Consider the following 23,787-nt stretch of genomic DNA (forward strand, 5'->3'; position numbering starts at 1 on the left):
TTTACATTGCAAAATTCACGGAAGCCGGGATCGAATAAGATTTTTGGCCCGAAAATGAAAATAGTGTGCCGCACACAGGTTCTGAATTTAAGTTTTATATGTCTACAAGATCAATGTTTATATTTTTCATTAGGAAAAGTCACATTTTCGTTCAATGATCCAACAAATAATATTCGATAGGAAAGAAGTGTTAAAATAAATAATATTTACTTCACAGATTAACTCTGTTCACTTTAGACTCATATTCCAGCGTCAAATTCTTTTTTTTATTCCAATTATTGGTGCGATCATTTGCTCCTCACTACCATGATTTTGACGAAGCAAAATCTTTACTCTCAATATATACATCACATAGGTGACACAGTCATGCTTGATTCTTAGCAATCAAGAGCGATGAACATCAGGATTTACAAGTTCACTAGTCACTTGCTCTCGCTTCCAAAACCTTAATAGGAGGTCCCCGTAATTTTGCAAATCTTCGACAGATATCATGAGTTTGAAATCCAATAATAATAAAAATTGTAGCTCAAGGTAATTTAATTCCTCTAAGGGAAGACCGCCTACTTTGGCATACCTGAGGTTCTTATAAAAAATATCGGAGAAAAATTTTGAAGAAACTGTTATTCCTGCTATGATTAAACGATGAATATTGTAGGAGTCCATAACAAAAAGCTGTTCAGACATTTCATCGCCTTCAGCACCCTCATTTTCATGCTTTTTTAGGTTATTGGCTTTCTTTGCGATTCTGTCAAAATAGACTAACAATGATAGAAAGACTTCATTAGTTACTGGACAATATTTTAAAACTCTTGCCAAATAGGCATGCAAAGATATACCTGGAACATTTTTTCCATGGAATGCCAATACGTTAGCTAGGTATTTGTTTTTCTTTTCATCTTGCTCATCGTCAGATATTTCAACATCGTCGAAGCTAATAGAGAAGTCATTAATATTTAAACCTTCTGCTTTTTTCTGCGCCTCAAGTTTCCGAAGCTTCTTTAACTTTCTCTGCTCTTTCAATTTGTGCCTAATGTTAATGGTATTGTCGAAATGATTAGGATGTAATTTATCATTAGCTTCTATGATCTTAGTTAGTAAGCATGCTAACATCATTATTAAGTCATTAACCGGATAATCAATAATGTTCAAGTGCTCCTCAGCCTCCGCATTATTTTCGTTGGCAGCTATGGAGCTTTCCACGTTTAAATTATGTAAGAACTCCTTATAAGTCATATAGTGATCAGGTTCCAAGTTTATTAATTGTGGATGCGAAGTAATTCCTTGGGTGCCTTCTGGCTGAAATTGTTCTTGAGACAGAGATTCATTATCAGAAACCTGTCTATCATTAATTGAAGAAAATCTTTGAAATGGAGTTGGGGCTTGTACAAAACCTGCTTGGGACAGCCCAACATTGGGTAATGAATGAGGAAACTTATTTTGGGAATGTGCAACTGTCGCCGGGCGAGAAAATGGATTCGCAAAAGAGGTATTTGTAAATGAACTTGAATTAACAGAATCCATGGAAACATTTGTAGTTGGAATTGCTTGAGCAGAATTCATGACGCTTGGCTTGAGATTTCCTGAAAATGATTGACTTTGATTATAGGGTTGGGTAACAAAATGATTACTATTTTTCATATTCATGTTTTGAAACGATGGTGTATGGGGAGGATTGGAAGAATATGACGAGCTAACCATTGTTGGTGTATTATGGTCAGAAGGAATATAGTTCATTGAATTATTGCCAGCTCTGTAAGTAAAACTATTATTTACTGCACCATGATCTGGATATGAGGGGGGATGCTGTTGATTAAAATACATGCCTGATTGACCAAATGATGATACAAACTTATTACTTTGAGACGAATTTGAGATTTCAGACACACTATAGCTGGGTGGATGGTTCGGAAGTGGCTGTTGACTTGTTTGTTCTTCTTCTAGTTGACTTTGTAATTGTTCTGGTAACAAATGTCCGGGCTGGTTCAACTTATTTTGTTCTTGCGATTGACGTTGCAGATCACGTTGATTTTGTTCTTGAGATGGTTTGACATTATCATCGTTAGGTTGGCTATTACTTTGATTACCATGACGACTAGCCGATGAAGAAAGAAGATTTTTCGTCAAATTTGACACTTGAGATTCATTTGTTGAGAAGCTGGGTCTGTGTGAACAGTCTCCCTTTTGAAAATCATCACCCGTATTTGAAGAAGTGACCGTGGTCGACAGCCGGTCAAATTGTGGGCACATATTCACTAAATTGTTTGAAATTAACTTTGTTGAGGTTTAATTGACCATAAATATTGTTGAATTCAATGAGTGAGTTCTTTATATTTATCGCCTACCTATTAAGTTAGTAAATGCATCTTGCTTGGGTCTGAAATTAACCTTGATAATTAAAAAACGAAGATTACTTACTTTCTAGTTGAAAAGAATATATTCACTGTCACTTATTATTGATCTGGGATCCATAAACTCAATGATTATTAGCCTTAATTTGAATATATATGACTGCGAGTGTAGATTACTATCCTTCAGCACTTTCCTCGAAGTAGGAGCCTCATCTGTTGTTGGATTTCCTAATCATTCCGATTACACAAAATGGAAAAGAGCGCTCCATCAGAAGACTTCGAATGTCTCCACGATATATTTGTTTGAACATAGAGAAAAGTTGAAGCCAGATGTCTACTGCCTCTAAAATCACATTTGGGACATCATGCCTTTTTGCAGTATCAGCTTTTGCCTTTATAAATTTTAATCAGAAGTTGGAACGAGATGCGCTCAGACAGGGCCCCATTAAAGACGCAGCAAGAGTGGAGGCGAAAAGACAAGAAATGTCAAGCAAACAAAGGTCCAATGATTTGGAACACAAGCAACAAATGGAACTAAAGGAGAGGTTTGAGAAGCTACAGCCTTTAAGTGGTGAAATTATTATTGCTGACGAGGACACGAAGAGTTAGTCTTAAGAAGAAATAGAAAAGTTAAACCTAATCCATGCATTATTGAAAATGATTTCGTAGAAACCAAAGGACATAGCAAATCTCTGTAAATAAAAGACTACCATAATTACTTATAACACAAATAACACAAGAGAGTAGATAAAAATGATTAGAAAATGTACGTGTATTTGGAGACACCGATGGGTACTATTATCTGATCCAAAAGACCAGAAACTTCCAAATCGATGTACCATGATAACACTTTGTTATTTTTCGAACTAGTCGCTATAAGCATAGAATGACCGAAAGTTGCCCTTCGACCAATCTTGAGAACTATTATAGATTTTACATCCTGCTCCAAGTGAATTACCAAAACGGGTCATCGAGAATGGAGATATCTGATCAGCCAGCGAACAAGAGTTAAAAAAAATCAAGTCCAGATCAAGCCAAGATACTATAATAATCAGACCATGTTCGATGGTTAAAGAAGTAAAGTTACATTTTGAGTATAACGTTCGAAGGAAAATATATCCATAAATTATATGCAGAACACCGAGCACGTAGCCGAAATCACAAAAGTATACGCTAGTGGTTGTGAAGCTCTACTGAATTAAATTAAGTCTATGTAATCGATTTCAAAATTTTTATGTATTTACCATCTTCATAGTTTTATTCTCATCCAAGATACCGTTAAATCATTTATTCCATTTTTCCCAAAACTTCTTCATCTTCAGACGACTGACTGGGCAAGGACTTATTATCTAAATGTTCTGCATCATCGTCGACGTTTTCATCTATGCAATTAATACTTTTAGAAGTGGGTATAAACTTAGTTTCTTGAGCAGGAATATTTGAATTATAATTGTAGGAAGAAGGTGGAGACTTCAAAGTGTCTCCATTGTTGCTTCCGTTAGAAATATCAATAGATTTCACTCCAGTCTCTTTCAGGCTCTGATGAGCTCCTTCTAGAAATCCACCACTTATTGGAGAGCCTATTTCACTAATTGAGTCGTGAGAATAATGTGATACTGAACGAGATCTAGAGAAATGTTCACTTGGCACGTTCGCCACTTCATAAGCCCCTCCATATGCATATTTAAAGGTATGATAATTTTCATTTAATTTTTCGGGTTCGGAATTCGATGGAGGTGTTGGAACTTTAGATGTAGAACCATTCTCTCCTGGGAATGATGGGGAAAGTGGAGAAGAGTATTTAGGGTCTTCTTCTTCATGAAAAACTGAGTTCCTTCTTGAAGTTGCGCCATCATTCATGCCTACTAATATACTCGCTGCCTCCAACAACTGAACCTGTTGATGCTTAGAAATTAATAACTTTTTCGTAACATTCCATTCTGGGGTATGTTCCCACAAATGCTTCGCTAATGACGAAATATGCTTGTAACCCTTACCACATGCTTCACACTTAAGTTCTTCTTTTAAACGTCCACTCTCTCCTTCACTTATTCTTCTTACAACAAATTCTCTGGATAGTGTTGGGCCCGAGGAAGAAATAGATCCCCTTCCATGGCTCGAAGAAGTAAATTGGTTTGATTGAATTGGAGAAGTCGCATATTGATGACTTCTATGTCCGTGTTGGTGCTTAACTGGTATTGTATATGGTGACGAAGTAGCAGAGTTACGCCTATTATAATTATACTGCGTATGAGTTCCGGCAGTCATCTTTTATTCACAAGGAAGACAGTTTGTATTTTATAGGTGACGCTCTTTGATTTACCAGATTCAAGATATTTATTGGCACCGTCGATTCAACTTGATAACCATAAAGCTTTTTGCTTACTTTTTTTTTTAAGGCGTGATGTGTTATTTCTTGCTATCGGAAGTATGAAGTCTGGAACCTCTAGTTCAGATTGCAAATCACAAAATACAAGTGTCCCTGGGTAACCCTTACTCTGATGATATAGAGCCAATAGATATAATGGACACCGCCGTGAATGAATTTCAAGTACTATTTGACTAAAGAAATAGTTGAACCTATCTTTTATTTGTATTTTTTTATAAGAGCCACAAGAATTTAAAATAAAAAAATAAAATTTTTTTTTTGGAAAAGTTTCTGTCATTTCCGGCCAGAGCACGTGAGATTTCAGTTACAAATTTATAAGAGCAAGACTAGTGATGATAAAATTCAATTGATTTGAATATCATATATCTTCAAGCAGCTCTACACTATAAGACGGCAGCAATTTAGTTCAAAAATAACTAATCTACTCATTAGCTACAAAAAGTTATGCAAATAGTAGCAAGCTTCAAAAGAGGAAACTACCATGACTGCAGTTGCAAAAATGGGTAAGCAATTAAAAAGTTTCAATATCCTCATCGCGTTCATACTCGTTAGCTGCCCGGAAGCCTTCTTCAGTTGAATATAGAATATTTTGAAGCTTTGATGTGAACTCAGTAATGGTTATATTATCAAGCTCATTCTGTTTCCCGTTTTCTATGAGGTCTTTAATGTTTTGTGTTAAAATTTCTATCTCTCTGAGCTTGTTGAAATAAAAGTTTCTTTCGGTTTCTAAGCTTTCAACAGATATTTTGTATTCTTGTAACTCCTCATTAAGACCGTTTAATTCCTGTGTCGTTTCACATAATTCTTTATTCAATTGAACTACCTTTGTGTTGTTATTATTGCAATTCTGAGGGGTAAGAGGCGTCATAGACAGCCTACCATTAGAAGATATGCGTCTTGTGGGTATATTAGCAGATGTCGAGGTATTATGTGTCATAGTGGCCCTTCTTGAAGCGTTCGATGATACACTAGACGCTCTCGAGCCAGACGCGCCACTTGAGCTACCAGGCATTTTCCTTCTCGCTTTTGCATCGTAAGTATCGTTGACTCCTTTGTTATCCATCCAAAATCTTTTGAACCATTGCAATAGATCTAAATTGTCTTGCAATCTGCACTTGATGAGCCGTTCTACGTCTATTACCTTTGTCACATTATGTTTAGTGAAAGCAGCCTGCAAAATCTTCATATTTTGGCGATATTCATATTCAGAATTAGCGCCTTCAAATTTTACCTTATTCATGGGAACACCCCCGACTATGGAATCCATTAATTGGCAGTACGCAGCACCCGTACCACACTGCTCAACCTTTGTGTAATTCAAATCCAAAGTTAGGTTGAGCCATTGCAATAATTCCGTTCTCGACTCGCCAACCACCATGCTTGTCGTGAGTGGACGACTTAGTGGTAAAAGGATCTCTTGTATATCCGCTTGTTGATATGTTTCTGATCTGTAAACAAATGTAATATACAGTCGTGTATGCTAAATCTTGACTGACCATCTTAAATTTCTGAACTTTTACGAAAGTATGTTCAAAACTTCAAAATAATTTATAATGGAAGAATAATTGAGATCACTCAGTTTCCATTCCAACGTCTCTTACGTCTAGCTGGCGAAGCGCTGTTGCAAGCAGTATAAAATATCCCTAAGTTCCTTGACACTTTATCTTTGTGTAATATTTGTATTTGTGTAACGATTCAATCTCGAATTTTTTTTTGTCTTTTTTCACCTGTAGCTGAAAAATTTTCACTCAAGATTGCAAGGTAATTATTAGTGATAAAGACAATAGTACAACTATATCGAAATGGATACTAAAACTTCTGTTACATTAGCTAAAGTCATCAAGGTTTTAGGAAGGACTGGTTCTAGAGGTGGTGTCACCCAAGTAAGGGTTGAATTTTTAGAAGATTCTTCAAGAACTATTGTTAGAAACGTTAAAGGACCAGTAAGAGAAAATGATATCTTGTGCTTAATGGAGTCCGAGAGAGAGGCAAGAAGATTACGTTAAGCAGCTGGTATTTGCACCAAACTATAAATCAAGAGAAATACAAAGTTAATCATCTAGAATTACTAGTTACAGTTTTCTTTTACACATGTACAATTAGTTAATGTATGCAACGTATATTCACGCTTTTTGAACGCTGTTCCCAATTGAAAATGTAGATTATAAACAAATTGACAACATGTCTTCCTTAAAAATAGCCTCATTTCAAAGCATATTTGGCATGCGAACAGATCGAATAGATCAAGGATTTTTCTTCGTAATATTTCGTATTAAATTATATCTTCTATTGTATTCGTGTAGTTGTATTCGTGTATTCGATATCTCATGAATCGCTTTCTGACAGATTTGAAGCTTTCCGCTGTCTTCTCTCTTGTTCCTCCCTTACTATATTAACTTGCTCATCTACATGCTTTAAAAATTTAGCCCGTTCCCTTTGAAATATGTCATCATTTTCGTGAGTTTCACTAGTGTCATTAGCAGGTGATACCGATAGTGAGCAGAGCTTTTCAACTTGTTTGGATACATTCTTGCTAACCTGTTGTCGTACGGAATTCAAATCATCTTCCGTCGACGACTCTGAAGAATTGGAAGCCGAGTGGGAATGTCCAATTTCATTCACCTTTTCAAAGAACTGTTTCGTTACTTGCTCCCCTATGTCATGGATGATTTTGGAATCGGGTGAAAAAGTCCTGTCAGGTATATCGGGCGGTAACAGTTCCTTCTGAGTCTCATCCTCATGTCGGTTCAACAAACTGAGACTATGCAATTGGGGATCTAATCGAAACTTGACTTCATCCTTGACGTTATTATCATTATTAATTTCATTCTTATACATATCTGTAGCTAGCAGCTCAGCATTTTTTTCTATTTCATGGATTGCTCTGGAGGCATCTTTCGAAACCTTCATCGAGCGTAACTCATCTTTAGTTAAAGACAGACCTATCTTAATGCCACTAGGATCCCTCAAAGGAATTCCCTCGTTCTCGTAAAACGTATTATGTTTCCACATCGTGTATTGAGCCATGCTTTCAAATGCAACTTTATCATTACGAAAAAGATTAGCCAGATCAATATTGAGAGGAGAATCTGGCTCCGGATCATCGATGAGCATGAGAATAGCCACTACTACATTAGTGAGATTCCAAGCAGGAGACCAACCCTCCGATTTTAAAATATCCAAACAAATCTCGCCAGTCTTAGGATTAATATTAGGATGGTAGATAGGAGTTGTCTTGCTAAACTCAACTTTTGGAGGCTTATTTGGATATCGGGAGTCCAAAGATATGTTTATAGTCCACTGACCGTTGTAATAATAGGGTGAGTCTTCAGCAGTCTTTTTTGAGATAGTTGCTTTCCAGTCATAAATACTCTGCGATGCATCTACCGGCTCTAAATTTATTATTTGATGATTTGTTAAAGATGGCGAAGCCTTAAGAAGCTGCTGGTATTCCTTAAATAGCCTTTTTTCACTCATTTCTGTATTGCCCCTGTTCAACTTTCTTCTCTACTAAGCTCCACTACCAATCGCTCGTCTAGTATCTTAAAAATTCGAAGACCGTGTCAAACTTAAGTCTAAATCACACCTCACAACCTTTGAGAGTCACGATGTCTTATTCTTTGCAAACCGTTTGCTTATGTAGTCTTTGTCTGGAATAAATGACAGTGAAAATCCTTTACGTGACAAATGAGGATTCAGTCAGCAGAAAAACTCGAGCAGCCTAACTTTCCTCGGGAAGACCAATTTTATATGCAGGCTAATGTTTACTTACCGGTTGTACGCACTTGGTGTTTGAATAAGAATGCAGACGCAAGAGAGATAGACATATTGAGGCGCGGAACAGAACAACGCCATATGTTTTTGTTTATTGCTACGAAGTTGTCTTTACTTGAGATAAGTATTCTTACATCAATTCAACCCATTTCTATTTAGCATTCTAAATATTTGTCGATGGTAAAGTCAAGTGATGTTCTAAGCACCTATGATGTCATTGAAATATGCGTGCAGCAGAGCACGCTGGTAAAATCTTCTCACAAAGTAATTGCTTTTGCCGACCAGAATAACAATGTAAAATACGAGTATATACAGGAATAATCTTCCGCTCAGTTATGCACATGTCATATCATGGGTACGACTCTTTTGGCACGTCGAAAAGGTGATCACATGCAAGATCAGGTGATCGATTATATGCCGCAAAAATTAGAGACAGCAAATTAGAAGATACCGAGCATGAAGTTACTAAAAGGTAGACCTGTTTAGAAATGAATAGAGCTCATTCTCCCTGTTCAGAAATAGATTTAGCTCTTATCTGGAGGTACGCAGCTGATAGCAAAAACGTTCTGGTGCTCTTCACTGATCAATGCTTACAAAATGATACTTCTTTATTGGCACACTGAGAGTGCGAACAAAGCATGAAAAGATTTGGCCTGTATATGGCGTGAAAAAAAATAAAATCTAACTGCAGGATAGCATTGAGTCACTTCTGGTAAAAACTGGTGAAAAAAAGTTCAGTTTGAGCTCCTAGAATTAAAAGAAAGTAAACAGCGAAGAGGTAGTTTCGTATAAAGAGGGTAAAACTTTCAACAGAATTATTTCAAAACATGCTTCATATTAGAAGATTTTCGAAGTCATCCCACCGCTTGAAGTCACTTAACAAGTACTCAAGTATCGTCACTCAGGATGAATCACAGGGTGCTTCAAAGGCCATGCTCTATGCGACGGGATTTTCAGACGAAGATTTTTCTAAGGCGCAAATTGGAGTTGGGTCTGTATGGTGGTCCGGAAACCCATGTAACATGCACCTTATGGATATGAATAATCGTTGTTCAGCGTCCGTGAACAAGTCAGGTTTGAAAGCGATGCAGTTTAATAGTATAGGTGTTTCTGATGGTATAACGAATGGTACAGAAGGTATGAAATACTCATTACAATCACGTGAAATTATTGCCGATTCTTTTGAGACCATGATAATGGCCCAGTTATACGATGGTAGTATCGCGATTCCATCTTGCGATAAAAATATGCCGGGAACATTGATGGCCATGGGAAGGCATAACAGGCCATCCATCATGGTGTATGGTGGAACAATTATGCCAGGTTCTCCAACATGTGGAGGAAGAGATCCAGCAGTCATTCCCGACAAAATTGATATCATCTCCGCATTCCAGTCGTATGGTCAATATCTTTCTAATTTGATCACTAACGACCAGAGGAAGGATATCGTAAGGCATGCCTGTCCTGGACCTGGTGCTTGTGGTGGTATGTATACAGCAAATACGATGGCTTCTGCGGCTGAGGTAATGGGAATGTCCTTACCTTTCTCTTCTTCAGCTCCTGCTATATCGAAAGAGAAAGCCGCTGAATGTGATAACATTGGAGATGCTATTAAGAAGTTGTTGAGTTTAGATTTGAAACCAAGAGATATCATGACGAAGAAGGCGTTTGAAAACGCTATTACGTATATCATTGCAACTGGTGGTTCTACGAATGCCGTATTACACTTGATTGCAATTGCTCAATCTGTTGATGTCAAATTGACTGTAGAGGATTTCCAAAGAATTTCAGATTCAACACCCCTTTTGGCGGATTTCAAACCCTCTGGTAAGTATGTTATGGCAGACCTCCAACAATACGGGGGCACACCCGCCGTTATGAAGATGCTTTTGAAAGAAGGTTTAATTGATGGCTCACAAATGACGGTGACCGGTAACTCTGTTAAGGACAATTTAGAGAAAGTTAAAAGTTTGCCGGACGGTCAGGACATTGTGAGACCAGTATCTAATCCATTGAAGCCAAATGGTCACTTGCAAATCTTAAAGGGCTCTTTGGCTCCAGGAGGGGCCGTAGGAAAGATCACAGGAAAAGAAGGAACTTATTTCAAAGGTAAGGCTAGAGTGTACGACTACGAAGCTGCATTTATCACATCTTTACAAAACGGTGATATTAAGAAAGGCGAAAAGACGGTCTGTATAATAAGGTACGAGGGACCAAAAGGTGGTCCAGGAATGCCTGAAATGTTGAAACCTTCTTCTGCTTTGATGGGATATGGATTAGGAAAGGATGTTGCTTTATTGACTGATGGAAGATTTTCAGGAGGCTCTCATGGGTTTTTAATCGGACACATTGTTCCAGAAGCTGCGGTCGGTGGTCCAATAGCTCTTGTTGAAGATGGTGATGAAGTTGTCATTGATGCAGAAAACAACAAGATCGATGTTTTAGTTTCTCAGGAGATCATGGATGAAAGAAGAAAATCGTGGAAAGCTCCAACACCGAGGTATCGTAGAGGTACCTTAGCTAAGTACAGTGCTCTTGTAAGTGATGCATCTTCTGGATGTGTCACTGATAACTTTAACTGGAATAAAAATTAAAAAAAAGAGTAAATTCAAGCTATAACGTGCGTGAACGTTATAGGCAGCAATTTTACTAAGATAAATTAGCCGAATGAATGGCTATGCATATGCTCATTTGATTTATTTGTGCATCTATATACATTAATGTCCTAATGAATGGATTATCGATTAACTCAATTCAGTCTTGTAGGGTTGAAAAGTTCAACCATGTAATTTAAAAGATCAACCTTATCTCTTTCACAATCAGGATATTCTAAGTTTTCCAACATGCAAAAAAACGGGACGTTCCATAACTTAAGTAATTCCAATGATTCTTGATATAACTTCTTGGATGCTTTCATAATTTGTCTGTCAAAATCATTTAATTCTTTCTGCATTTCATTTTGTCTCTGCAATTCATTTTCCTGCAAAACTTTATCATTTACTCTCAGTAGTTTATCAAGCTTCAAAGGAACCCGTTGAAGAATCCTCTTATCCGAAATGGCTCTTCGCTTGTATTCATATTCATTTTGGAACTGAAAGTGTTTTGATATCAAACCTTGTATCTTTGTTACCATTTTGTGGTCTTTAGCTATCTGCTCTTCAACATAAGCCTTAGCATGGTGCAAATTGGTAATATGAGCAGGATCTGGGCCCTTATAATTATTTATTGGAATACTAATAGCTTTAGTAGTATCAATATTCTCATCAATACATTCATCTACGAACTTATTGAGTTTGTTGATGTAGTGATCTCTCTTTGATAATATGTCTAAAAATTGAGCTCTGTGCTTCAACTTAATTGATTTAATTATTTTACTTTCATTTTCTCTCTTAAGTTTCTGCAAGCTCTTGTTCGAATTATTCTTGATGATTTGATGAACAACATGGTTGATTCTTTGATCGTCTTGTCGATGTGACATGTTAATGAGAACAGTACTAGAGTTGAAACAGGAAATCGTAAAGTACGATGATCCATAAATGACACAAATGTATGCACACCATTTATAAGAATAAACATACAAATTGGAGAAAAGAGTTCGTAATATGCTATATTCTGTTTCCTATATTTATTTAGTTCTAACAGTGTAATCGTCTCCACTTTTGGTAATATACCTTACCCAAGGGTATGACTGATATTGTAATTTTGGCTCATTAATTCTAAGATATCTGACTTGGATTCCACTCGTAGTGAAATAGGGAATCGAAAAATTAACTTTAATAGGCTTTTTTGAAATTGCATCTTCAGGATCAACGACTGCTGGCAAGCCAAGTTCTGCTCTCATTTGAAATTGCTTACCGCCTGGAAAAGTCTTCAACTTCCAAATTAGACATGACTTTTCAGGAATCCATTTGACTGTACCATAATCCGGTGTAAACTTCGGAGTGTCAGCATCCTCTGGAATCGGTATTATGACTTCAACGTTGTTGGCTGTTGATTTTCTCTTAAACTGGGCTCTCACGGTACACATAATTTCTATTCTAGAATGTTTGTGAATTTTTGATTTGCAATTAACCAAAATCAATGGTTTCATTAGAAATTGCGCAGAAGAAAGTCTATATGACATCAAGGTGAACTCACCGTCTGGAGGAATAAATGTGATTATTCTTTCATTCTCGAATTTGGATAACCTTACACATTGATGGAACTTAATATCTTCCATCTCTATTCCTTTTGAATTAGCAGATGCACCATCTTCAGTGGTACTAAATATGCCCTTGTCATTCAAACCCAACCGCAAATCAGGCATACCACTCAAATGTGATTTAATCTTGACAGCACCTAAAATCTCACTATTCAACACCTGCCCATTGGCATTGATTAACATATTGATGGATTCAACCACATCTAAGAACGCTTCATTCTTTTTGTATACAATGCCATCCTTTCTCCAGCTCACAGCATTAGTGACAGCATTAGGTGGCTGAATAATCCTTGTAGATGAATTTCTGATCAATTTATAATAATCTTGGGTGATATATTCTTTCAATATCTTCGTGTCTGTAGTTTGAGGGATTCCAAAATCCATCATCTCATCAAGTAATTCGTATATTATGACAAAGTTATCTCTAATTGATTCTTCTTCCAAGCTTTTAAAGTACTGAGTGAGTACTTCAATTAATCTGGACAAAAACACAACTAGTGCCATCACATTTTCATTCTTGCGTGTGAGAGCACAGACGTAGAGGTTATTATGATTGATGTAGACGTAGTTAATACCCAGGTCATTGACGAAAGGCTTGTAGTTAGATTCATCGTCATTTTCTAGTTCGAGCAATAATAAAGGAAACTTGTCAATTGTTTTGGAAGGGATGTCTCCTTTGTAATCTCTGGAAAGTAGGGGCTTTCCCTTTATGTCCAAGAAATGTATTTGCGATGCCATACTGTTTCTAGTGAAATGCCACCAACCGCCTGCTATATGCCGATGCTGTATCTGTGTGGAGCGTCTCCGGTCGAATTTAACTAACAAAATCATTTTTCAGATATACGGATCAAAAATATAACGTTACCCGGATCATTCTCGATCAACGAACGAGGCTGCTAACGAAATAGAGGAAGTCTACTGATGAACATCTCTTGACGTCTCGCTGCGACACCCTTGGCGAATTTGCTTGGCCAGTAGATGTCAACAGTTTATTAGCGATGGGCCAAGAGCGCCAAGAGAGACCAATCAGAAATCGTGAAGAAGAGGCACAGCACATCTGTTCGCCCTAATTCTGATAATCATGTAGTGCTACTTATTATCGAAAAAAGGTGAATATAGCGAGTTTTAACTGTCATTGAGTTTGACTATCTGCTCACATTTAAGGGTTTCCACCCAGTCGCCGCTTTTTTGAGGCTAATGCTTGCCAATTAAGCATCTCGCCTGCAAGGCGGCATGAGCGCAGGGGTATTGTTTCGAGACAGCGTGGTAAACAAAAACTTAGTATATGCAGGAGGAAAAATAATATAGTCTTCCATTGGCATAGTATAAATAAGCCTCATTGTCGTATTACGCCTGGATCACGAACACTAAGGAGAAAAGGGTCCATTTACAAAAATACAAAAAGAAGGCTTATTCGTGATACTGGCTGCAACTCAAATTCTTATCAGACTCTCGTTAATCTAATAGACTTAGATATATTCAAGCCAGAAGAACACATTCGTTAAGTTAAGTGTCTTGATATTTCAGTTATAATTTAATAGGAGTGAGTGGAAGTATTCGTTCGTTATGTTAAAAAAAATATTACTCTTATGGACAGCAGCGTTATGTGCGTTAGCCATCGATCCTATTGAAGTCAAAGGAAACGCATTTTTTGTCAAGAGCTCAGGCAAGAGGTTTTATATTAGAGGCGTGGACTACCAACCTGGTGGCTCGTCAGAGCTTGAAGATCCTCTCGCAGACACAGACGTATGCGAAAGGGACATTCCTTATTTTAAGGAGTTAGGCATAAATACCGTCAGAGTCTATTCAATAGATAATACAAAGAACCATGATAAGTGTATGAGCCTTTTAGCTGATGCTGGTATCTATGTTATCCTTGATGTTAACATTCCTGATGCCTCTATATCCAGGTCAGATCCTGTATGCTCATACAACACCATGTATTTGGAACAGGTTTTTGCAACGGTCTTAAAGATGTCCAAATATAATAACACCCTTGGATACTTTGCAGGAAATGAGGTTATCAACGAAGATTACACATATCCAGCCTCTTATGTCAAGGCTACGGTCAGAGATATGAAGAATTTTATAAAGAAACAAAAATTGAGAGCTATTCCGGTTGGTTATTCAGCTGCAGATGTTGAACAAAACAGATTAGAAACTGCTCACTATTTCAATTGTGGTGATGACGAAATGGCCAGAGTCGACATCTTTGGTTTCAATGATTATTCATGGTGTGGACGTTCTTCTTTTCAATTATCTGGCTATGACCAGAAAGTCGAAGCTTACTCAAACTACTCTATTCCGTTATTTTTGTCTGAATATGGTTGCAACAAGGTCACTCCTAGACCTTTCACGGAAGTGGAGAGTATATATTCAGACAAAATGACTTCCGTTTTTTCGGGTGGATTAGTTTATGAATATTCTCAAGAAGCATCTAACTACGGCTTGGTCAAGCTTAGTGGCAAAAAGGTCACCACCACAGACGATTTTGACAACTTGAAGTCTGAGTTTGAAAAGACAAAGAACCCATCAGGTGATGGAGGATACCAGAGTGATTTATCTTACTCTAATTGTCCCAAGAAAACCTCTGATTGGAACGTTACGTCTGATATCCCAGATACTCCTAAAGGTGCTTTGAAGTTTATTAGAGGTGATGCGACTCCACAAGGCTCAGGGTTTGATGCATCGACTCAGTGGGCTTGTGTTGCAAAGGGAAATAACGTCGATTCTAGTTCGTCTTCATCATCCTCCTCCTCCTCCTCCTCATCATCATCATCATCATCGTCTTCTGGCTCTGACAGCTCATCTAGCCATGCTTCATCTAGCAGCCAATCCTCAAACTCGGGATCTCTGAAAAGCTCTTTAGGAGTCTCTGGGATTTCTGACTTATCTACCGTTCTCTTGGCGTTTGCTACTTTAGGAGGAGCAATCATAATTGCCTGATATTTATGTTATGGATTTGATATATTGTAAGAAGATATTTGAATGTTATGTATAATAAGATATTTCTGCTTGTAAACTACGAGACTTGTTTAATTCCGTACATCATTTCTTCCTTGTTTATCAAATGATCAATGCTATCAATTTCTTCAAGCAACTTCTCTACATCATAGCACCAATCGTTAAGTAGATCATTGACACTGTCAGCTTTACCACTCTTATTCAATTTTTCAAATTTAATAATCCCTTGGGGTCTATCAATCTTGGCCGCTATCATGCCCTTATTAACCAAATCACTTACATTGTGTTCGGCATCAGCTTCAGATAACTGGAGCAAATATGCAAGTCTATCTAAAGTGATTAACTGATAGTACTTGTTTACAATCCTTAGGTTATGCTCAACAATCCTTTTTTGCAAGTTCTTGTAGTTAACTTCCTTCTTAAATATCTCAGATTTACTGAAATAATCGTCCTTATACAACGATTCAATGTTTGACCAATGAATTAGTTCATTTGTTGTGAATATCTCCAATAGCTGGAATATCTTTAGGTCGACGTTTTTTTTGAACACAGGATTACGTTTGATTTTATTTATCAAATCATTTTGATAGTTATCGTAAGGTGAAAGAACAATATAATAGATGATTGATACCAAATAGTTTGAGTAGTCTAAAGATTCCTTTATCAATGGGATTTCAATCAATAGCAATGAATTTTTAACAATTGAAATGTAGTCATCATCAAATACACTTATCTCAATCAAATATTTTAAATATATGGCTTTGAATTCATCAGCACGATCAAAATTCTTCAACGATTTCAACAAGATTTTACGACTTAAAATCTTGGCTTGAGGATAGTCACCTTTCTTTATAGTCAACCTAATTTGCTCTAGAATATATTCAATTTTGGTACTAAATTCCATCAAAGAATAGGTCTCCACAGGCAAATCACATAAAATCTCTGCCGCCTTATCCAAATTATCAAACTTATTTAAATATATTTCTGATAAAGTCTTAGAAACTATGGCTCTTTCAACTTCTACAAAAATTTTTTTATCAGTCACTGTTCTGACCGTTTCTATGATTTTCATTTTCAATTCCAATTGTTTTGGATCATCTTCATTTAGTTCGCCTAAATGCCCAATGACTGAGTCAATGAAAGTCTGAATGGAAGACTTAAGCTGACCATGTTTTTTACACAAGGAAACGATCAACTCATTTAAATAGTTCCAATCATTATTTTTGGTTAAGGTATCCACTATTTTCAATAAGACTCTTTTTGAGGAAGCTAAATCGGACGATTGACGTGTTTGTTTCTCCAACACTAAGTATTTGTCTGTTGCTTCTCTGTAATCCTTTACTTTCTCAATAAGTGGAAATTGTTCGTCCAAAGTAGCTGAGAAATCCTTCTCAGGTTTTAAAGGGTCTTCTCTAGACATAGTTGATATATCTTATGTTCAAATCAGGAAGATATGTATACGAATTAAAACGATTAGAAGTAAGTATCTGATAAATCGTATTAAGGTGGCGAGATTGGGATCGTTTCGACCAACTACAACTATTATTCACTATATACAGGCACTAAAATTGATGCATACTCTTAGCATTGTAAATATGCCTTAATATAGACTAAGGAGGGTTCAAGAAGCTCCCTAGTTGAATAAGGTCACCATTGATATAATAGTTGCAGTAAGCTCAATCTTTCTTCTGGAGTTTCAATGCGCTTATATGAAATAATCGCATGTTTTGAAGTCGAAGTGACGATATTTCCATTGTGGCGAAAAGGAATAAGAAAAAAGGACTAATATCCCTTATTGTCTTCTATGTCATATTCCTCTTGTAGACAGACTGTCAATTAATTTTTTTTAAGCATTCGACATGGCATCGTATTTTAAAGCATAAATTTGTGAGACTCGGAGAAACTATTTTAGGTGCCAAATATCTGATGAGACTGCGAGATGATGAATTACTCAAAGACATGGAAAGGATCTCTGAATTAATCCAAAAATATTTGGGCTTCCCTGATTCAGATTATACTTTGTCAAAATACGTACAAAACCTATACAAAGAGTCACTTTCAAATTATGATGTGGATCCATTACAGCTGTTTGAGGACTCCGTGAAAAAAAATGGCGGCAGTGATTTTCCTTCTGTATTTATCCAAAAGTGTTTCCTGATCTTACATTCTAATGTAAAGAGTGAAGATAACCTGGAACAGATCAAGAAAGAGGAGATAGATGATTTTCAAATTCTATCTCTTCCCGATCGCCGCCAAGGTTCGAATAGCGATAACCGATTGAAAGAAGAAAATGATGAAGTGTCAAAAAGTAAGAAAGAGACAAGCGATATACTAGTTGATGGAATATATAGAGGTTATGTTAGTAACTTGAAACCTTACGGTGCCTTCATACGATTGAACGACCCGAAATCATTTGTTTCAGGACTTTGTCATGTTTCTCAAATCTCATTTGATGGACATCAAAGGATAAATAGCCCAGCCGATGTGTTAAAGATCAATCAAGAAGTTTTTGTAAAGATTAGATCGATCGATAAGAAGGCGTTGACAGGATCCAGGAAGAACACTAAAGAAAAGATAAGTCTCACAATGAGAGGCATAGACCAAATAACGGGCCTTGATAGAACTTTAGAATTAAAAGATAATAATGAAAATTCCAAAAGAGGTAGAGAGTTAAGTATCTCTAGGGGCACTAAAAGGCGATTTACTTCTCCTGAAAGATGGGAAATTCGCCAATTAATATCTTCAGGTGCTGCGAAAGCTGAAGACTATCCTGAAATATATTTTGATGAAGATCCAAACTCTGCTTTTCGTCCGGAGAACAAAAGTAATGGTCCTGAGGAAATCGATATTGATATAGAGGTGAGCCAACGTGAGCCTCTTTTCTTGAAGGGTACGAGTAAATCTTTAACTGATCTCGCTCCTGTTAAAGTGATGAAGAATCCAGAGGGTTCATTGGGAAGGTCAGCAATGAACGGCTCGAAATTGGCAAAAGATTTCAAGGAGAATAGTATAAAAGAGAGGCAAAAGAGAGAAAGAGACGAAAAATCGCGTGAATCTAATCGCATAAGTACTCATGATCCATTAAGTCAAGAACTGGTATCAGAACAAAGTAGAAATAAGGTAATTTCAGAATGGAAAAAATCTAGAGCCAATGAAAATATATCTTACGGTAAAAAAACAAATCTATCTATTGAAGAACAACGCAAATCGTTACCTATTTATCTGATGAGACAAGATTTGATTGATAAAATAAGAGAAAATCAATTTTTAGTTGTAGTTGGTGAAACAGGTTCCGGAAAAACCACACAAATCGTACAATATTTAGACGAGGAGGGATTGAACGTTGGAAAAGATGGAAGAGTAAAGTTGATTGGATGCACACAACCTAGAAGAGTTGCGGCTACATCCGTTGCGAAAAGAGTATCAGAGGAGGTTGGATGTAAGTTAGGTGAAGAAGTCGGCTACACAATCAGATTTGAAGACAGAACAGGACCGCATACTCGCATCAAATATATGACTGATGGTATGCTTGAAAGAGAAGCACTTAATGACCCACTTATGAATAAGTATTCGATTATTATGTTAGACGAAGCCCATGAGAGAACAATTTCCACAGATATACTTTTTTCTTTACTCAAGAAAGCAGCAGTTAAAAATCCTGATCTAAGAATTATAGTTACTTCGGCAACTCTAGATGCTGAAAAGTTTTCAAAATATTTCAACTCTTGTCCAATAGTGAAGATTCCAGGAAGAACATTTCCCGTGGAGATTCTTTATACTAGAGAACCAGAAATGGACTATCTTTCTGCCGCATTAGACTCAGTCATGCAGATCCATCTTTCTGAACCAGCGGGTGACATTTTAGTTTTCTTAACGGGTCAAGAGGAAATTGATACCAGCTGTGAAATATTATATCAAAGGATTAAAGCACTTGGAAATAACGCGCCAGAACTTATCATCTTACCTGTATACTCTGCTTTGCCTTCAGAAATGCAAAGTCGAATATTTGAACCTACCCCTGCTGGTTCTAGAAAAGTGGTTTTGGCGACTAATATTGGAGAAACATCTATTACTATTGATGGAATTTACTATGTTGTTGATCCCGGATTTGTTAAACTCAATGCCTATGATTCAAGGCTAGGGATGGACACCTTGACTGTTTCGGCAATTTCACAAGCTCAAGCTAATCAGAGAAGTGGTAGAGCTGGAAGAACTGGCCCTGGAAGATGTTATCGACTTTATACTGAAAATGCTTTCAAAACTGAAATGCTACCCAACTCCGTGCCTGAAATTCAAAGGCAAAATCTTTCACACACTATTTTAATGTTGAAAGCAATGGGAATCAATGACCTAATACGATTTGACTTTATGGACCCTCCTCCAACGAGTACAATGTTAACTGCATTACAAGATCTATATACATTATCAGCATTAGATGATAGTGGATTTTTGACCAGCCTTGGAAGAAAAATGGCAGATTTCCCGATGGAACCAGCGCTTTCAAAAATGTTAATTACTTCAGTTGAATTTGGGTGTTCTGAAGAGATTTTGACAATAGTCGCTATGCTCTCCGTACAGTCGGTATTCTATCGTCCAAAAGACAAACAAGATCTAGCTGACAGACGCAAAGCGAGATTCCATCATTCACAAGGCGATCACTTAACGCTTTTAAATGTTTATAGGGCTTGGACATTGAATGGATTTAGCAAGGAATGGTGTCTGGACAACTTTATTCATGAAAGGGCAATGAGAAGAGCTCAAGAAGTAAGACGACAGATTACCACCATAATGCAGAAATACAAGCACATGCTAGTATCATGCGGGGCAGATACAGACAGGGTACGTAAGACTATATGTTCTGCTTACTTCAAGCACGCTGCAAAAAGAGACCCTCAGGAAGGATTCAAAACAATTGTTGAGCAATTGCCTGTTTCGTTGCACCCTTCGTCTTCGCTTTTCGGAAAAAATCCCGAGTTCGTTGTATACCATTCGCTTATTCTTACAACAAAAGAGTATATGCATTGTGCTACAACTATTGAACCTCGCTGGTTAGCAGATTTTGCTCCTTCTTTCTTCAAAATCGCCGATCCTGCAACCGTCAGTCTGCGTAATAAAAACAAAAAGATAGTTCCTTTGTATGATAACTTTTCAAAAGATAAAGACTCCTGGAGGCTCAGTAGCCATAATGCGGCAAAGAAGAGAGCCTTGGGTAATGGTTGATAAAAACCGGATATATATTCTGTATACAAACCACACACATTAATATTTGTTCTCCATTTAAATAAAGGTTCGCGATATTCTCTATTTTTCGGTCTGCTTATTTCTGGGGATCATCATTTGAAGAATTCAGCATTCACAAGAAATTTTACATTCCAATGCTCGAATAAAGATGAAAGAATTTGCTAGTATAAGGGAGATTGTGACTGATAAACTAAGTTTATATTGCAATAGGTCTAGTTTTAACTCATCTTCCGTCAAATCTCTCAGTAACAAATATGAGGATGGAGAAGCAACCGAACTTACAATATCTCTGAATGAAGGGGACTCTATTTTGGATTGCTGTCGCTTATCAGTCAACGATAAAGGTACGTTGATCGACAACAAGGGTCGAGCATTTGTCTTGAAAGGAATTAATTTGGATGCATCCCTGAAATTACCAACTACCCCAGATATGCCTCTGTATATGGGGAGCGTGAACAACGACGATAATATATTTTTTGATGGAGACAATGTGAGCTTCTCAGGTCGCCCATTTCCATTAAAGGATGCTGATATCCATTTTCAAAGAATAAAGTCATGGGGCTACAATACAATCAGATATATTATTACGTGGGAGGCTATAGAGCATTCGGGACCAGGCATATACGATGAGGATTTTATTGATTACACCATACAAATTTTGAAGGTGATAAATCATGTTGGTGGGTTGTATATTTTCTTTGACATACATCAAGACGTTTGGTCTAGATTTTGTGGTGGTAGTGGAGCTCCAATGTGGACTCTTTATGCTGCAGGGTTAGAACCTAAAAGATTCGCATGTACTGAGGCTGCTATCTTTCATAATGATGAAAGGTTCCAAAAAGGTACTGAAAAGTATCCAAAGATGATCTGGACTACCAATTATAAACGGTTGGCAACCATGACTATGTTTACATTGTTTTTTGCTGGCAAAAACTATTTTCCAAACTTGATCTTGAATGGCAAAAATATTCAAGATTACTTGCAGGACCATTACTTTGGAAGTATGTCGTTTTTTTGGGAGGCTGTGAAAAAAGGAGTTCCAGAAATGTTTGAAAATGGATCCATTATTGGGTTTGAGCTGTTAAATGAACCAAATCATGGACTTATGGGTCACGAGAACCTAGATATAGTCCCTCCTTGTCAACATCTCCGTGTGGGTAGTACACCATCTGCCTTTCAGACAATGAAGCTAGGCATGGGCTTCCCTTGTATGGTTGATGTTTATAAAATTTCGATAACTGGTCCCCAGAAGTACGGTTCTAAGCTAGTTGATCCACAAGGGCGAATGGCGTGGCTCTCTCCAGAGGAAGCTTTGATCTTAGATAAAAAATATAATTGGGTCAGAGGCTCTAAATGGATCATAGGTAAATGCATCTTTGCTCAACAGAATATATGGGCATGGAAAAACAACATTGATTTCGACAAGATGGGTGAATTGACTATCAATGAACGTTTATCCTTATCTGACAAGGGATGCAAATTGTTACGGCCCAGTTATTTCAGCGAAGTATCTCCTGGTACAACGTTCCCCTCTTTGAATGGCGATTCGCCGAAAATCATTGACACAGAATACTTCATCAATAATAACTTTGTCGAATTTTATTTAAAACACAAGAGATGTATTAGAAGTATTTCTCCAGAGTCATTCGTGTTTATTCAACCTCCTGTTTTGGAGGTGCCACCAAAGTTAAAGGATGATAAAAGAAAAATAGTGGACTCAAGGACGATATACAGCCCACACTATTATGACGGAATGTCATTAATGTTTAAAACATGGAACACGAAATACAATGTCGATACGTTGGGAATAATGCGAGGTCGCTATTACAATCCAATTCTTGGTATAGTATTTGGCGAAAGAGCAATTCGAAACTGCATTAAAAAGCAGTTCAATGAAATGAAAGGAGAATGCCATGAGTATTTAGGAAAAATACCGATATTGATGTCTGAAACTGGGATGCCATTCGATATGGATCGTAAACGGGCATACGAAGATGGCAAATTTCAATCTCAGACAGCTGCTTTAGATGCAATCTCTTTCGCATTGGAAGGCCTGAATATGTCTCATACATACTGGTGCTATTCAAGTATTAATTGTCATAAGTGGGGTGACCGTTGGAATAACGAGGATTTTTCATTTTGGTCTCCAGATGACCGCCATTTTCAAAGTACTGATGAGTCCACAATATCTCGTAGCTTGATTCCAAAAAGATCTAGGGAATCCCAAAGAGGCTTTGATAGCTTGTCGACGCTTAAAAATTCAAGAAAGATGGGGGACAAATTTTCTTCTCAGTCCTTTGAAAGCTTGATTGCAGGACATTCAGAAGAAGAAGAGTTAGATACACATTCAGTAGTTTCATCATCCTTAGTAACATTGTCTAATGAGAGCATAAACTCTAAACAATGCAAGAAATGTTATCCATCGCCTGATGGAGTAAGGGCGGTAAATGCAGTCATCCGTCCGTATGTTGTGGCTGCTTGCGGAGAAATTGTTTTGCTGGAGTTTGATTTAAAATCAGTAAAATTTTCTCTCACCATTAAAGTTGATGGTAAAAAAAAGGAACTCATGACCTCACCAACTGTGATATTTGTACCCAAATGGCACTTTCCCCTATTGAATTGCAAAGACATATACTTGAGCAGTGGTTATGTGAAATATAACGACAAGCTAGAATACTTGGAATGGTTCCATGATGAAGATACGAGGATGAAAGATGCTGCTTTGGATACATCAAACTTCATCAGCTCGCCTGTCGACGAAACAATAATAATAAAGAACAATAGTGGATCATTACCGCTAAAAGAAAAAGAACAGGGCATGTTTCCTTGTTCTGGTGACCTTGAGTGTCCTGTCACTTAGAACTATATGT

General features: G+C 37.2%; 14 protein-coding genes across 14 annotated transcripts; 7 read left to right on the forward strand and 7 right to left on the reverse strand.

Moving 5' to 3' along the window:
* Positions 1 to 384: 384 nt before the first annotated feature.
* On the reverse strand, positions 385 to 2,247 carry PCL7 (Pcl7p; the record flags this gene model as incomplete). The annotated part of the gene is made up of 1 exon (XM_062955667.1): positions 385 to 2,247. One exon carries the CDS (start codon positions 2,245 to 2,247, stop codon positions 385 to 387), a length of 1,863 nt encoding a protein of 620 aa, XP_062812247.1.
* Positions 2,248 to 2,678: 431 nt separating this feature from the next.
* Positions 2,679 to 2,957, forward strand: PRCAT00005586001 (uncharacterized protein; the record flags this gene model as incomplete). The annotated part of the gene is made up of 1 exon (XM_062955668.1): positions 2,679 to 2,957. The coding sequence occupies one exon, from the start codon at positions 2,679 to 2,681 to the stop codon at positions 2,955 to 2,957; it is 279 nt and encodes a 92-aa protein (XP_062812248.1).
* Positions 2,958 to 3,635: 678 nt separating this feature from the next.
* Positions 3,636 to 4,616, reverse strand: PRCAT00005587001 (uncharacterized protein; the record flags this gene model as incomplete). Its single annotated transcript, XM_062955669.1, has 1 exon — positions 3,636 to 4,616. One exon carries the CDS (start codon positions 4,614 to 4,616, stop codon positions 3,636 to 3,638), a length of 981 nt encoding a protein of 326 aa, XP_062812249.1.
* A 632-nt stretch (positions 4,617 to 5,248) lies between these two features.
* Positions 5,249 to 6,115, reverse strand: PRCAT00005588001 (microtubule-binding protein; the record flags this gene model as incomplete). Its single annotated transcript, XM_062955670.1, has 1 exon — positions 5,249 to 6,115. One exon carries the CDS (start codon positions 6,113 to 6,115, stop codon positions 5,249 to 5,251), a length of 867 nt encoding a protein of 288 aa, XP_062812250.1.
* A 424-nt stretch (positions 6,116 to 6,539) lies between these two features.
* Positions 6,540 to 6,743, forward strand: RPS28B (40S ribosomal protein eS28; the record flags this gene model as incomplete). Its single annotated transcript, XM_062955671.1, has 1 exon — positions 6,540 to 6,743. One exon carries the CDS (start codon positions 6,540 to 6,542, stop codon positions 6,741 to 6,743), a length of 204 nt encoding a protein of 67 aa, XP_062812251.1.
* Positions 6,744 to 7,062: 319 nt separating this feature from the next.
* Positions 7,063 to 8,214, reverse strand: PEX4 (E2 ubiquitin-protein ligase peroxin 4; the record flags this gene model as incomplete). Its single annotated transcript, XM_062955672.1, has 1 exon — positions 7,063 to 8,214. One exon carries the CDS (start codon positions 8,212 to 8,214, stop codon positions 7,063 to 7,065), a length of 1,152 nt encoding a protein of 383 aa, XP_062812252.1.
* A 210-nt stretch (positions 8,215 to 8,424) lies between these two features.
* Positions 8,425 to 8,670, forward strand: PRCAT00005591001 (uncharacterized protein; the record flags this gene model as incomplete). Its single annotated transcript, XM_062955673.1, has 1 exon — positions 8,425 to 8,670. The coding sequence occupies one exon, from the start codon at positions 8,425 to 8,427 to the stop codon at positions 8,668 to 8,670; it is 246 nt and encodes an 81-aa protein (XP_062812253.1).
* A 668-nt stretch (positions 8,671 to 9,338) lies between these two features.
* Positions 9,339 to 11,105, forward strand: ILV3 (dihydroxy-acid dehydratase; the record flags this gene model as incomplete). The annotated part of the gene is made up of 1 exon (XM_062955674.1): positions 9,339 to 11,105. The coding sequence occupies one exon, from the start codon at positions 9,339 to 9,341 to the stop codon at positions 11,103 to 11,105; it is 1,767 nt and encodes a 588-aa protein (XP_062812254.1).
* A 155-nt stretch (positions 11,106 to 11,260) lies between these two features.
* Positions 11,261 to 11,989, reverse strand: PRCAT00005593001 (uncharacterized protein; the record flags this gene model as incomplete). The annotated part of the gene is made up of 1 exon (XM_062955675.1): positions 11,261 to 11,989. One exon carries the CDS (start codon positions 11,987 to 11,989, stop codon positions 11,261 to 11,263), a length of 729 nt encoding a protein of 242 aa, XP_062812255.1.
* A 147-nt stretch (positions 11,990 to 12,136) lies between these two features.
* On the reverse strand, positions 12,137 to 13,450 carry APM1 (Apm1p; the record flags this gene model as incomplete). Its single annotated transcript, XM_062955678.1, has 1 exon — positions 12,137 to 13,450. One exon carries the CDS (start codon positions 13,448 to 13,450, stop codon positions 12,137 to 12,139), a length of 1,314 nt encoding a protein of 437 aa, XP_062812256.1.
* An 828-nt stretch (positions 13,451 to 14,278) lies between these two features.
* PGA4 (1,3-beta-glucanosyltransferase) lies at positions 14,279 to 15,658 on the forward strand (the record flags this gene model as incomplete). Its single annotated transcript, XM_062955679.1, has 1 exon — positions 14,279 to 15,658. One exon carries the CDS (start codon positions 14,279 to 14,281, stop codon positions 15,656 to 15,658), a length of 1,380 nt encoding a protein of 459 aa, XP_062812257.1.
* A 76-nt stretch (positions 15,659 to 15,734) lies between these two features.
* Positions 15,735 to 17,096, reverse strand: RPN5 (proteasome regulatory particle lid subunit; the record flags this gene model as incomplete). The annotated part of the gene is made up of 1 exon (XM_062955680.1): positions 15,735 to 17,096. The coding sequence occupies one exon, from the start codon at positions 17,094 to 17,096 to the stop codon at positions 15,735 to 15,737; it is 1,362 nt and encodes a 453-aa protein (XP_062812258.1).
* A 506-nt stretch (positions 17,097 to 17,602) lies between these two features.
* PRP22 (DEAH-box ATP-dependent RNA helicase) lies at positions 17,603 to 20,896 on the forward strand (the record flags this gene model as incomplete). The annotated part of the gene is made up of 1 exon (XM_062955681.1): positions 17,603 to 20,896. The coding sequence occupies one exon, from the start codon at positions 17,603 to 17,605 to the stop codon at positions 20,894 to 20,896; it is 3,294 nt and encodes a 1,097-aa protein (XP_062812259.1).
* A 169-nt stretch (positions 20,897 to 21,065) lies between these two features.
* On the forward strand, positions 21,066 to 23,777 carry PRCAT00005598001 (hydrolase; the record flags this gene model as incomplete). Its single annotated transcript, XM_062955682.1, has 1 exon — positions 21,066 to 23,777. One exon carries the CDS (start codon positions 21,066 to 21,068, stop codon positions 23,775 to 23,777), a length of 2,712 nt encoding a protein of 903 aa, XP_062812260.1.
* Between the last annotated feature and the right edge of the window lie 10 nt (positions 23,778 to 23,787).

Source organism: Priceomyces carsonii (assembly GCF_900007245.1).
Source record: "Priceomyces carsonii strain CBS4050 genome assembly, scaffold: Debaryomyces_carsonii_scaffold_6, whole genome shotgun sequence".
NCBI lineage: Eukaryota > Fungi > Ascomycota > Pichiomycetes > Serinales > Debaryomycetaceae > Priceomyces > Priceomyces carsonii.